At 32.7% G+C, this 11930-nt stretch overlaps 1 protein-coding gene across 1 annotated transcript; it reads left to right on the forward strand.

Annotated features, from left to right (window-relative positions):
* The first annotated feature begins 9785 nt into the window (after positions 1-9785).
* On the forward strand, positions 9786-10310 carry LOC131053589 (mitochondrial import receptor subunit TOM6 homolog). The gene has a single exon (XM_057988218.2). It carries the CDS (start codon positions 9971-9973, stop codon positions 10136-10138), a length of 168 nt encoding a protein of 55 aa, XP_057844201.1. The 5' UTR covers positions 9786-9970; the 3' UTR covers positions 10139-10310.
* The last annotated feature ends 1620 nt before the right edge of the window (positions 10311-11930 follow it).

Here is an 11930-nt window from a genome sequence, read left to right on the forward strand (position 1 = left end):
AAGAACATGTTAGTCATGATTAAGACAGTCAAAGGGTTGTTTACAGTCTAGTTTCAAAGAGTTACCATAGGGTTGAGAAGAAGCCTAAAAATATAAAGGGAATAAAGATTGCTATAGTGTAAGGAAGAGAAACACATCACGGTCACGAGTAGTGCTGAGAAGTGCAATGATAAACCCATGGTGTGAATGTTAAATAGAGAAAATATACTTTGAATCATGGCTAAGATTCAAACCCTAGTCATCAATAGGATAGGAGTATTGAAGTGAAACAAAAGATTAGTAGCAAAAGACAACTACATGATAGTTGTATGTAAGATGCCAATCGAAGAAAAATGTAGTCTCAAAAGAAAATTATAGTAGTAGATCAATCAAAGAACACAAGAGGTCAAAGACAACTATATGCAATCAAAAATAATGAAGGCCTTTTAGCAAAGACATTTCACAATCTAATTGACTTTCATGGATAGTGAAAGTAGTCTCTTCAGCAAACCTATGACAAGGAGTTTTATAGATAGATGATTAGTTTCAAATTGAGATTTCTTTCAAGAGATTAAATGCAGACATGATAGAGGAAGATCTAATGCAGAGTTAAGTCATAAAAGATGACATTAAATATAGTCCAAGGAATGGACTAGTCTGATCTTGTGGCAGCATAAGGAAGTGTAGTTATCCCAAAGCATGTGACAAGGAACAAGCCCTATCACTATCATAAGACAGTAAGGAGGCTCTCACAATATGGAATGCAATATAATGATTGGTATTATGAAGTACCAAGATTAAGACAATGAGATCAATATGTCAAAACAAAAGATCAAACTTTGTTTCTATCAAAAGTAGATTCCAAGGAGATATCATTAAGCTATCTTTTAGTCCAAGGACACCATAAACCTAGAGAGGAGGCATTTTGAATTTAAAAATTTGAAGCATTAGCAAGTGAAATTTGAATTTCAAAGGAGTGTGCTTTCACAACACCTGATTCCTAATTTCAAGGAGGAGACAACAGTTAAGGCCCTGATTTGAAGGAGTAATTGTAGTTGAATAGGAGTCAACACATCTACACTCTCAGTTAGACTCATCCAATCACATTTAATCAAGGAAGTTGAAACATCACACTCAGTTGACTAAAGGTTCAAATCAAGAGCTCTTTTCAATATACGTTTATTTTTTACTTCTTTCTCATGCACTTAGCAAATAAAATTGTCTTGTAACTCTATTTTCCTGAGTTTTGACTCGTGATACACATTGTAATCAGTTTTCCTCTCTGATTTTATTGAAAAGCAACAAGTTATCCTTCTCTATCATCTTGTTCTTTATTGTATATGAATGAATTTGAGAAAGTTACTGCAATTACTTACAAATCCTTTACTTCTTTCTTCATTATAAACAATGTAAAGCAAGGGATTGTATATGTTTAGTTCAGGTTGTATGTTGTGTATGTCTCTTATATTAAGATCTTGGAGTTGTGAAACATAGTTTCTATCACACAAATCATTGTAAACATTACCTTCATATGAAATGTTAATGCACTTCATACTTTAGATTGAGTTGTGAAAATTAAAAAGCTTCTTATCAAATCAGATTGTGAGTTAAGATATAATTTTCAAATTTAAGTTCAAGTGTATCACCTTCTAGTAGCAATAATTTTCAGTTTGAAGTCATCCTTCTATCCCTTTCCTCATAAAGTTCAGTAGTTTCTAGAAGGTCTTCAAGGGAACCAACCCCTAATCTGGAGGTTAACTCCAACTTTTAGGTAACCCACAAACCTAGGAGTGTTCCCATGTTGCAGAGGATTGCTTAGCTCTAGAGCTTAACAATTGGGTGCAATACTTAGTGACAAAAAATACCTCAGAGAACTATAGGATGTACTAGAAAATGTGGATGAAGGAATGATGAAGGGTTGGTCAGTGATGCAAAGGATGATGGATTGTCTACAACAAAGGATATAGACAAGGTGTAGGCCTATAGGTTTGATATTTTGAAGGAGGTGGAGCTGGTTGTACATGGTGATTGTGGTCTTGACTATCCAATCAAGGCCAGAGAGGCTACAAAGATGCATGGATTGGCATAGGCGCAACCCTATGATGGTGGACATTTTGCCTGCTATAATTGTAATGTACTTTTTAAATGACTAGACTTTAGTTGCATGTTTGCTAGTGCTCCATATTTTGGATTTTTGCAATATTGGAGTCAGGGTCTAATGTAGGTAGTTTCGAGTTTTTTAATGATAGATGGTCTTTTGGGAGGGACATTTTGAAAGACAATGGTTTGGTTCCAGAATGTATATGTAATAATGTTTTTATATAATACAAGGGTGCAACCCGCTGTTATTTACCAATTTAAAAAAAAAACAAGATAATCAAGGAAGAGATATAGTTTGTAAGGGACATGACCCAATAGGAGAATATATGTATAAGATAGCACAGACTGTAACTATAGCAAGATTTGTAATAGAATTGAAAGGAATAGAATATAGAAGAATTATAAGGATGAATGCTATATAAGGATAGTTGTATGAAGGTATGGCATCTAAGACATGTAATAGAAGAATGAGAATGTAATATAAAGTATATTAACATAATTTATCAATAGTTGTGTACTATATTATGTAATAGACATTGACTTCATTTATGATTAATGTTGATATCTTGCCTAATTTTGTATTACACTTAACCTTTGATTCCTCTCCTACTGTTTATTATAAGGTATAAATACAACACATAAAGAATACATGGGGCACATAACTCTAGTCTATGATTCCCTAGTTTTATTGCTAACACATGTCAAAGGGGTTAATGATGGTGGGAATCCTTTAGTAACACCTCCAAATATGCACCTACGAATCTACTAAATATACTACTCTCATATGAAAAACATTGAGGCGCGTGATATAATGGTGCATTTTTTATAATAATGCTACAATTATCTATCATGTTGAAGCTAAAGAAAAATCACATTTGCATGCTTTTGTGTGAGAAATGAAAAACAAAACTACATATTCTTCCTATCCTTTGGATTTGTTAATGCATTTTCAATGGGGATGTTCCACAATAGTTATTATGGACCATTGTATGTATTAGGAAAAATATATGATCAGGTTATTGGCGATATTCATGTTGGTGTTGCAAACAATTATAGCATAAGCAATAAAGAGTTCCTAATTTTTAAATATCTAAAACTAAATTATTATGCTCATTTGGGATTATTTGTAAATATGACAAACAAATTATTGATTGATATATTAGGTTGTGCTATCTTACTACTTAAACTTGGACATAAAAAAGTACAAGTATCATGCCATGTTATTCCATCTTTCACTGGCTTTTCTATACTACTTGGTAGACCACAACTAGAAAAATAAAAAGAGGTACCTTCACTCAAACATCATTACATAACACTTGTTCATATAGGAGAAGATAATAAGAATCTATATGACTTGAATATGCCTATTGTGGAGTTGTTGTTTTACCTCATATGTTTGCATTCCAACTCTAATAGGACCTCCACCTGAAGTTGAGATGGACCTTGAAAAGGTATGTAAAAAGTGATTATATACACACAAGTAACACAAGAGAATGTAATTACAAGAAAATAATGAAGAGCTTCATAATGGAAAACTCAAACGCAAAGCTAAGAAAGAAACAAAAGCACTCAAAGTAACAATAAAACCTATTTTTTATGGTCAAAAGACTAATTAGGTACCAAAGAAAAGGGTTATGGTAGCTATATACTATTTTTTTCTCCACAACTATAGATAAAGGACCACAAAATTTGAGTCAAGAATTAAATGCCTAATATACTATCCATTGAATGGAACACATCTATGCAAGGTACAAAGGATTAACAATAAGAAATACATGTAATATAAAAGGTAGGTCAAGGATCACTCTACCAACATGAACAAATAAAAAGAAATACATTAAAATATATTGGATGATGATGATGATCCTCCAATGTTTGTTCAATGATCCATGTAAGCATCTCATACACTACATATACCTATATTCCTAGTTATTTCATTTTCTTATTAGTTTTTGGTCTTTTGATTGCGATTCCATTTCACCTTCTATATATTATGTCATGTTTTGTCTTTCCTTTATCGAGTGGCATTTTCCTCCATTCCCACTTTACATGATTTCCCTTATTTGTGTTTACATCCTTTATCTATGATTTTCATGCACTTGCACATTGTATGTATGCTTGTGTTTTTCTCATGGGCCTAACAAATTGAGTTTTCATCCATCCTTGTTATGTATACTTATGCTTTTCATTATTATGATATTTATTTTAGATTATGACTCACATATCTTCTTATGATCACATCTTTCATACCATTTGATAATCATCACATTCTTATCATACTTAAATTTGCTCACATGTTTATGCTAACTTATAATTTATGAATCTTACCATACCATCTCTTGCATGGATTGCTCCTATGCACCTATTATCATTTTTTACAACTCATGTTTCAATATTTTTCTTTTATTGCCATATCATCTCATTACATTGGGATCACAATATCTCACAATGCTATATTAATCCTCTAGTATCCTACATTGCCATTAGAGTTGTTCTTTCTAGATTGAGAACTATTATCTCTTGCGTTTCCATTGCTTATCTCTTAACATTAGGGGAAATATGCTTTCCCCCATATAATTTTACACTTACATGATTGGTTATGTTTCTAGAGCTATATTACCACATTGTGGGGCATCAAACCTTTCCCCTATTATGTTGGCTTGTATGCCTTGACATGGAATAAGAGCCACCTTAGACAGACTATGTATTCTCTATCTTACACCTACATTATGCCTCTAGGGTCATTTTCACCTTATGTTTTTCACATATATCCATCATCCTATATATCTTACCTACTCATCACATAATTCATTTATTGCACTTACTTTTAATAGATGATTATTTGATTACATGATAAATTATATTAAGAAACTATATTTACCTTTCATGTACCATTTCCCCCTCTCCTTCAATTCCTTCCATACATTGTATGCAACCAATTAGAGGGTGCATGTATATCATCGATATCATTCTTATGTTGAAAATTTAAGTAGCGACTTGTACTACATAATAACTCATCATTGTATTTAGATGGATCTTGATCATCTGATATATTAGTGTTGGATATGCCATATATTATATTGCCTCCACATAAGGTGAAGTATTTGAAAGCCAATCTCTATATGTGTAGAATTTTCCTAATCCCACTCCTATATTTGCATTCTTCTAGTAATTTTTAAAAAAATTTATATTTTTTACATATTTCACTTGTGAGTAATAAGTTACTCATTGCACATTATTTCTTTATTTTGGAAGTTCTCATGGAGTACACATGCCAAGGAGGAATAACTCACAAAATATCCAATTAGGTCCATTACTTTACATGGACCTCGATTTTTTTTTTATGTTTGATAGTTACTTTACTTGCATGTTCATGAGTAATTTTTTACCTTTAATTCCATGTTCATATAGGATTCACATGCACCTTAAAGTGGAGGAAAAATGTAATGGTAAATTTTGCATATCCATGCCAAATTTCATTTAGTTTTGGGTCTATTTTTAGATAATATCCTATTACAATTACAGTGACATGTGGTACACTTTTGTACTAATTTTGGCTCCTTCCTTGATCATTGTCCACCATCATTCACCCTACTTTTACACATTTACATCAATTTGACCTCATATTTATCTTATTTGCACTAATCTCCACACATTCACATTACTATCCCTTGTCCCATTATGCATAATCCTACCTCAAAATCACATTTCCCTATTCTAGGTCATTTCCACTCAATGCACTAGAGCAATCCTACCGAGTGTGAATTTGATCCCAATTTAAATGCTTAAAATTCAAAAGACCGACTCTTTCCTTTTCCTTATAGCTATTAGCAGTTGACTTGATGCATGTTTGTGCAACAATAAGTAATCACTTGGTAATTAAAGACATTTATTTTATTTCACATTCAATATTCATTTACAACCCTACAACATCAAGGAGAATGCAATATAAACAATTTAATTTGGTGCATTAGAAAGAATGATACTTGTCTCATAATTTGCATCTTAGATCACTTGCACGCTTCCTTCTCATTTGCTAACATTTACCAAGGCTATTGACCATTCAAGTGGGCTAATTATGGAGAGCACAAACACTAACAATTAAATAATCTCCCCAAGGTATTTCTCAATACCACCATTCCTTAAATGCTAGAAGATAGTATAGATTGGAGAGATCTAAGTTGCATAAGTACACGTCTCACCAATTTAGATACATGGTTTATAAATTAGATTTGCACTATGTGAGATAGATTTGGAGAGGTAGATTCAACCTTTAAGAAAAAATTTCGTTGAATAATATTTGGGGATTGTTTGCACTTCAAGACCGCTTTTTTTTTGTACATTAGCAATCCTAATCCATCTTCAATTTTAGAGTTAAGCACACCTTTCCTTTGCATTAATTTCTTATATTAACATTTATTATTTGATATTTTCTCAACTCAATGTTTTAGGTTAATTGTGTTTTATTGCTAGCACTAAACAAATAACCTATTTAATACCCTAAAAGATTGTGTATTCCTTTACAAAGTAACATCTTCTTGAGCTTAATCTAGGCTAATCCAATAAATGCATACAAATAAATATAAATCAATCTAAATTGAAAAAAATAGAGTTGTGGGTGTGATAATTGAAATATTAAATATAATGTTAGGAAATTAAATGTGATAAATGTACTTAGCTCTAGGCACAATGGATAAGGAATGAGTCAAATGTATTGCTAGCTCTAACTCTAAATTTGTAGTTTTTCTTAGTTGAATATGTTGTCTATGGTCATTTATGAAAGCATAGATATGTTTGCAAGGCACAAATGTAATCCTCTCGATTGTGCACTTCCACTCTACATTGTACCTTTAAATCCACTCCTTCCTAAACGTTAAAAATTTGTAGTGTTTACAAACATCTAGAAAAGATTGTTGAAACACAAGGGTTATGCTTTCCTAGATTGACCTTGTTGATAAGAGATACTTTGTGGTCATGGAAGTGATCAATGACAACAATCTTCAAGCATGCAAATGTCCTATAATGATCATGTAGACTTTAATTCTTTTTAGTTGCTCCAATTAAAGTGCTCTAATATATGTTCCAATAAATGTTCCTTGAATGTGAATGGTTATTCAATGATTTCTAGATGATAGAATAAATTTAATTGAATACTTGTAAATATAAAGACATGACAACAAATATAACATTGATGCGTTTAATTTGCTCACAATGACTAGTGAAATAGAAAGGAGTTAGCCAAATTTGAATTTGAATTCTAAAATTTTAAGGAATGAATGCTTGATAACAAAATGTACAATATATGAATTGTATAAAAATGCGTGCACATATGAATCAAATAAAATTGAACATATAAAAATATATTGTTAGAGTAAAGGTATCAGTTTACTTAATTAATTAAATCACATTGATTTAATAATTAAGTCACCTTAGTATCAGTTTACTTAATTAATTAAATCACATTGATTTAATAATTAAGTCACCTTTTCTCTATTTCACTTAAGCTAAATTTAGGAAGCTAAACTTAGGAATATTAATAATTTATTTATTATTAATTATTAATTGCTTTAGGGTTTTTCTTTTTTAGGTTAGGTCTCCTTTTATAAGGATTGACCCCTTTTGTAAACCAATCTAATTATTATTATTGCATATTCTTGCTCTGGTTTTTCAAAGCAATCTTTGTGTTTTGTGAATTTTTCATTGTTGTGACAGGTTATTTGCATAGTGTTCACTGGGTTTCGTGAGGTTGTATTTCACAACTTTAACATGGTATCAGAGCTTCATACCTATTCTTCAGATTGGGAGATTCTACATATAGCAGGTCTTGTGTGCAATTTGGGTTGATTTGGACCTCACCATTGAATTCAACACATGTGAAATAGTCAAGATTGACCTTTTGTTTGTCAATTTTTTATTCACGGGGTCAGATTTGTGAGAGTTTGAAGATTCAGTTTTTTTTTGTGATCCAGGGGGCACCTATTTTTCAGAGCAATTTGGGCACAAAAGGACCTCATGGTTGGCTTCAAGAGGCTGATTCCACGAATTTTCATATATAATTTGACCAATTTGGGCATCAGAGACCTCTGAGGCAATTTTTCTTTTTGCTTGTATGGGTCAATTTCGCTGAGGGCACATAAATTGAGGCAAAATATGGGGGTAGCTCAAAAAATTGGGCACTTTGGCACAAAACAAAGGTCACCATCGCGCTCAGAAGGCCCCAAAACCCCTAAATCGCCTGTCAAATTGGAAGTCAAATATTTTTTTGGTGATTTTTTATTGGCACACTTTACAAGGCACAAAATCCATACAGTTGTACTGCCTGCACGCGCGTCAGTACCTGCGTCAAAGTTTTTTTCAAAAAAATTTAGTAAAAAAAAAAAAAAACATCATGCATAAATATTTTTGTTAAAATATTTTGGGGTTGCAATATTTTTATTTGAAGGAAGGTTATTTTTTTTAATTAAAAAAAAAGGAGGTCAAACCTTCTCCAACAAAAGTACCATGCATCAGTGCTGATGTCAGCATTATGGTTGGGGGGGGGTTTCCCTGTTGGTTGTTGGTTCTAATGCTTCCTTGGTCCGTTGGAGTGAGCTATGTATTCAATATTTGTTCATATGTACTAGGCGGATGCAGTGGATGGTTACCTATGCATTTCGGTGAGATGGATCATTTACCATATGGACACTCTTTCATTCCTATTTTTGGAGGCAACCTTCCATCTTCGATTGATCAACTCTTCAGACTTTGGTATTTTTTGCCATCTGTATCTTCAAGTTCAGTTGTTTGCCTTTGTTTGCCATCTGATACTAGTAGTGTTATTTGAGGGCACTCATGCAGATTACAGTCTTCTCTACCTGATCATCTTATATTTCAATGGAGGTTTTTCAGATCAACAACTATTCTTCGACAGTGTTTGCAGCTTCATGCTTTAGTGGTGTTCTTCATGTTCATCCTTTGTTCCTTTTTTTCTGGGACATTCTCTTGTTTGGAGGCTTCTTTAGTCATTCACTTGTATTTTTCTCTTTAAGAGAGGAGTTTTTCCCATGAGGTTTTCTCATTTTCTCCCGTTGTGAGAGATCTTTTGTACTTGGGTACCTCATCGGGCCTTGTTGTCGAGACCCATTTTTTGGCTTTCATGCATCTAGTCCTTAGTTGTTTTTTAGCTTCTCCCTAACTTCATCTTAAGTGGGGTGTTAGAGTAAAGGTATTAGTTTACTTAATTAATTAAATCACGTTGATTTAATAATTAAGTCATATTTTCTCTATTTCACTTAAGCTAAATTTAGGAAGCTAAACTTAAGAATATTAATAATTAATTTATTATTAATTATTAATTGCTTTTAGGTTTTTCCCTATTTAGGTTTGATCTCATTTTATAAGGATTGATCCCTTTTGTAAACCAATCTGATTATTATTATTGCATATTCTTACTCTAGGTTTTCAAAGAAATCTTTGTGTTTTGTGAATCTTCCATTGTTGTGACAGGTTAGTGTTCACTGGATTCTATGAATTTATATTTCACAACTTTAACATATATAAATAAAAATAAACAAACTAAAAACAAGCTCTGTATAAATAAAAATAAACTTAAAAAATCAAGAAAACATTTTTTTTAAATAAACACAAAACCAAATAAACCAGATTTAACCTTTCGTTTATTTTTTCTATGCACCTAATTTTTAATCCAAAGAAAAGCAAGGGCTTAATCCACTCCGTGGTTGCTAACAGGTCTAATTAAACCCAACACTTGGCGTAAAAACCTAAATCTTAAAGAAACCTAAAACATCGTTTGTAACAGGGAGCAACACAGGAGAATATCGCGATTCAAGTCAGGGAGCTGAAGCATCTGGAGAGAAGAATCATCAGTTGAACAAACCCTAAAACTGCAAGAATGTTTCTGGGAGCAATTCCTCGCAGGCCAGACAAAGCCACCGCATACAAAGAATTGAAGAAGCACCTGACCATGCTGGGAGTATGGGTTGCTATCATTCGCGCTACGCCCTACGTTGCCCATTTTCTCTCAAAGGACAAAGACAATGAGCTCAAGCTTGAATTCTGAAGACATGCTAAAGTCCCTCTTTATTTTTACAGGTTAAAGAATTAGGACCTCTCGATATGTTTAAAATGAGAAGCATTTTATTTTAGGTCTTTTTTCAGGTCACTGCATTTTTGTATAATTTTTTCATGGGTTTTAAGCTGCGCTAAGAAATAAAACTTCTGGGTTTTGAGAATTTTGCTTTAAGTTCTGTGGAAAGGATTAAATGTTTTTACTTTTTGTTAAATGAAATTCTAGGTTTAATAATTTCAGCTTGGTAATGGGGTTTCGTGCGAAATGAAATTAGTTTTAGATGTATAATGTGAAGGTGCATCTAAATTGGATGCTGAAATTGAGCTTTTTTGGTTTGATGACTGTCTTAGTAAGATAAGATGGTTACTGACTTGTGTTTTAATAGTTTATCTCATAAATACAAGAAGTATATGTGTGAAGGGTTAATGGAATTTATACCATGTGTATGTGATGATTTCTATTTTATACAGCTGTTTTCTTTGTAAGTTATCAAAATTTCTATCTGTACTTCTCCCAGGTCTTGCATTCATACAATACTAGGAAGCACTAGAAGTTTTCGCTGGTTAAACTCCAAAAAATGATTGAAGGATTTAAATTCTGGGTAATTATTGTTTTTTCTATTAAATATAGTTTATCAAAATAGAAATACATTATAAGGAGCTGCTGTTTCAGATAGTCTCAGTAGTGATCACCCATCGAAACGAAACAAAATACCGTCAACGTTTTAACATCTGAAACAGAAAAAAATCAAGTAGACTTAATCAACAACTAATCCCATGTGCCTATGTTGTTATTGCTGCATTTTCCTTTGCCACACTCGTATGTGCCAAGGGGCGGCACAATTAAGTTGTGATCACTGTCTTTGGGATCAAACTGTAAATCAGTCTTTTCCTTCTTGGGTTCAGTTTCAGGAGCAGGTTTGGTGATCTTTTTCTCTTCCAGGAACTTGTTCAGCAGCTGAAGCTCTTCTTCATTCAAGTTGCTGCTATCCTGTGGGAAGAAATGTGCAAATTTGATTTCTGTTTTGTAAACTATCGTGATGCCCTCCTTCAACAAAATCGTGAAACAGTCTTTTGGGATCTCCAATGTTGCAGAGACTTGAAACATGACAGTAAGATAGGTGAGTATATTATAGAACTCAGTAAGATGTCTCCTTTGGCCCTGGAAAACCTCATCATTCCTCTTCTTCCAAATCAACCAGAAAATCCAATTAGTAAGAACAAACCAAAAAAATTTCAATTCCAAATTAAAAGCATCGATATAGCCAGCAAGAATCTTATGCCAAGAAAACCAAGCTTATCCTTACAACTGACAGGCAGACCAAATGATAAGGACCAAATGTTAATAGCATATTTGCAATAAAAAAACAAGTGTTCAAAAGTTTCAGGCATATCATAGAGATCACAAAATCTAGTAGATAAACCATACTTATGCAAAATATGACCAACAGAAAGTTTTTTGAGAATGAACAACCAGGGGAAATCTTTGGGTTCAACTGAGTTTTGTCATGCGTGGAGCTATGGAACCATATAGTTTCAGACCAGTTAAGGTAACTATTGTTCGCAAAATTGCATTTACTAATTTAAATTTTGTGTGATTGTTGTTTGCGAAATTGCATTTACAAATTTAAACTGGTTTACATGGTGCTTTCACTTTCTATTATCAGGTTATGCTTAGAAGGTCTTGCCTGCAGATTTAACATAGATTCTTACATTGTGTTGTTCATGTTATCCTAAAATCATGGGGGTTTTTTTATCACTACAGTGCATTAGGGCAGAGTTTC

The sequence above is a fragment of the Cryptomeria japonica genome, chromosome 4 (assembly GCF_030272615.1).
Source record: "Cryptomeria japonica chromosome 4, Sugi_1.0, whole genome shotgun sequence".
Classification (NCBI taxonomy): Eukaryota; Viridiplantae; Streptophyta; class Pinopsida; order Cupressales; family Cupressaceae; genus Cryptomeria; species Cryptomeria japonica.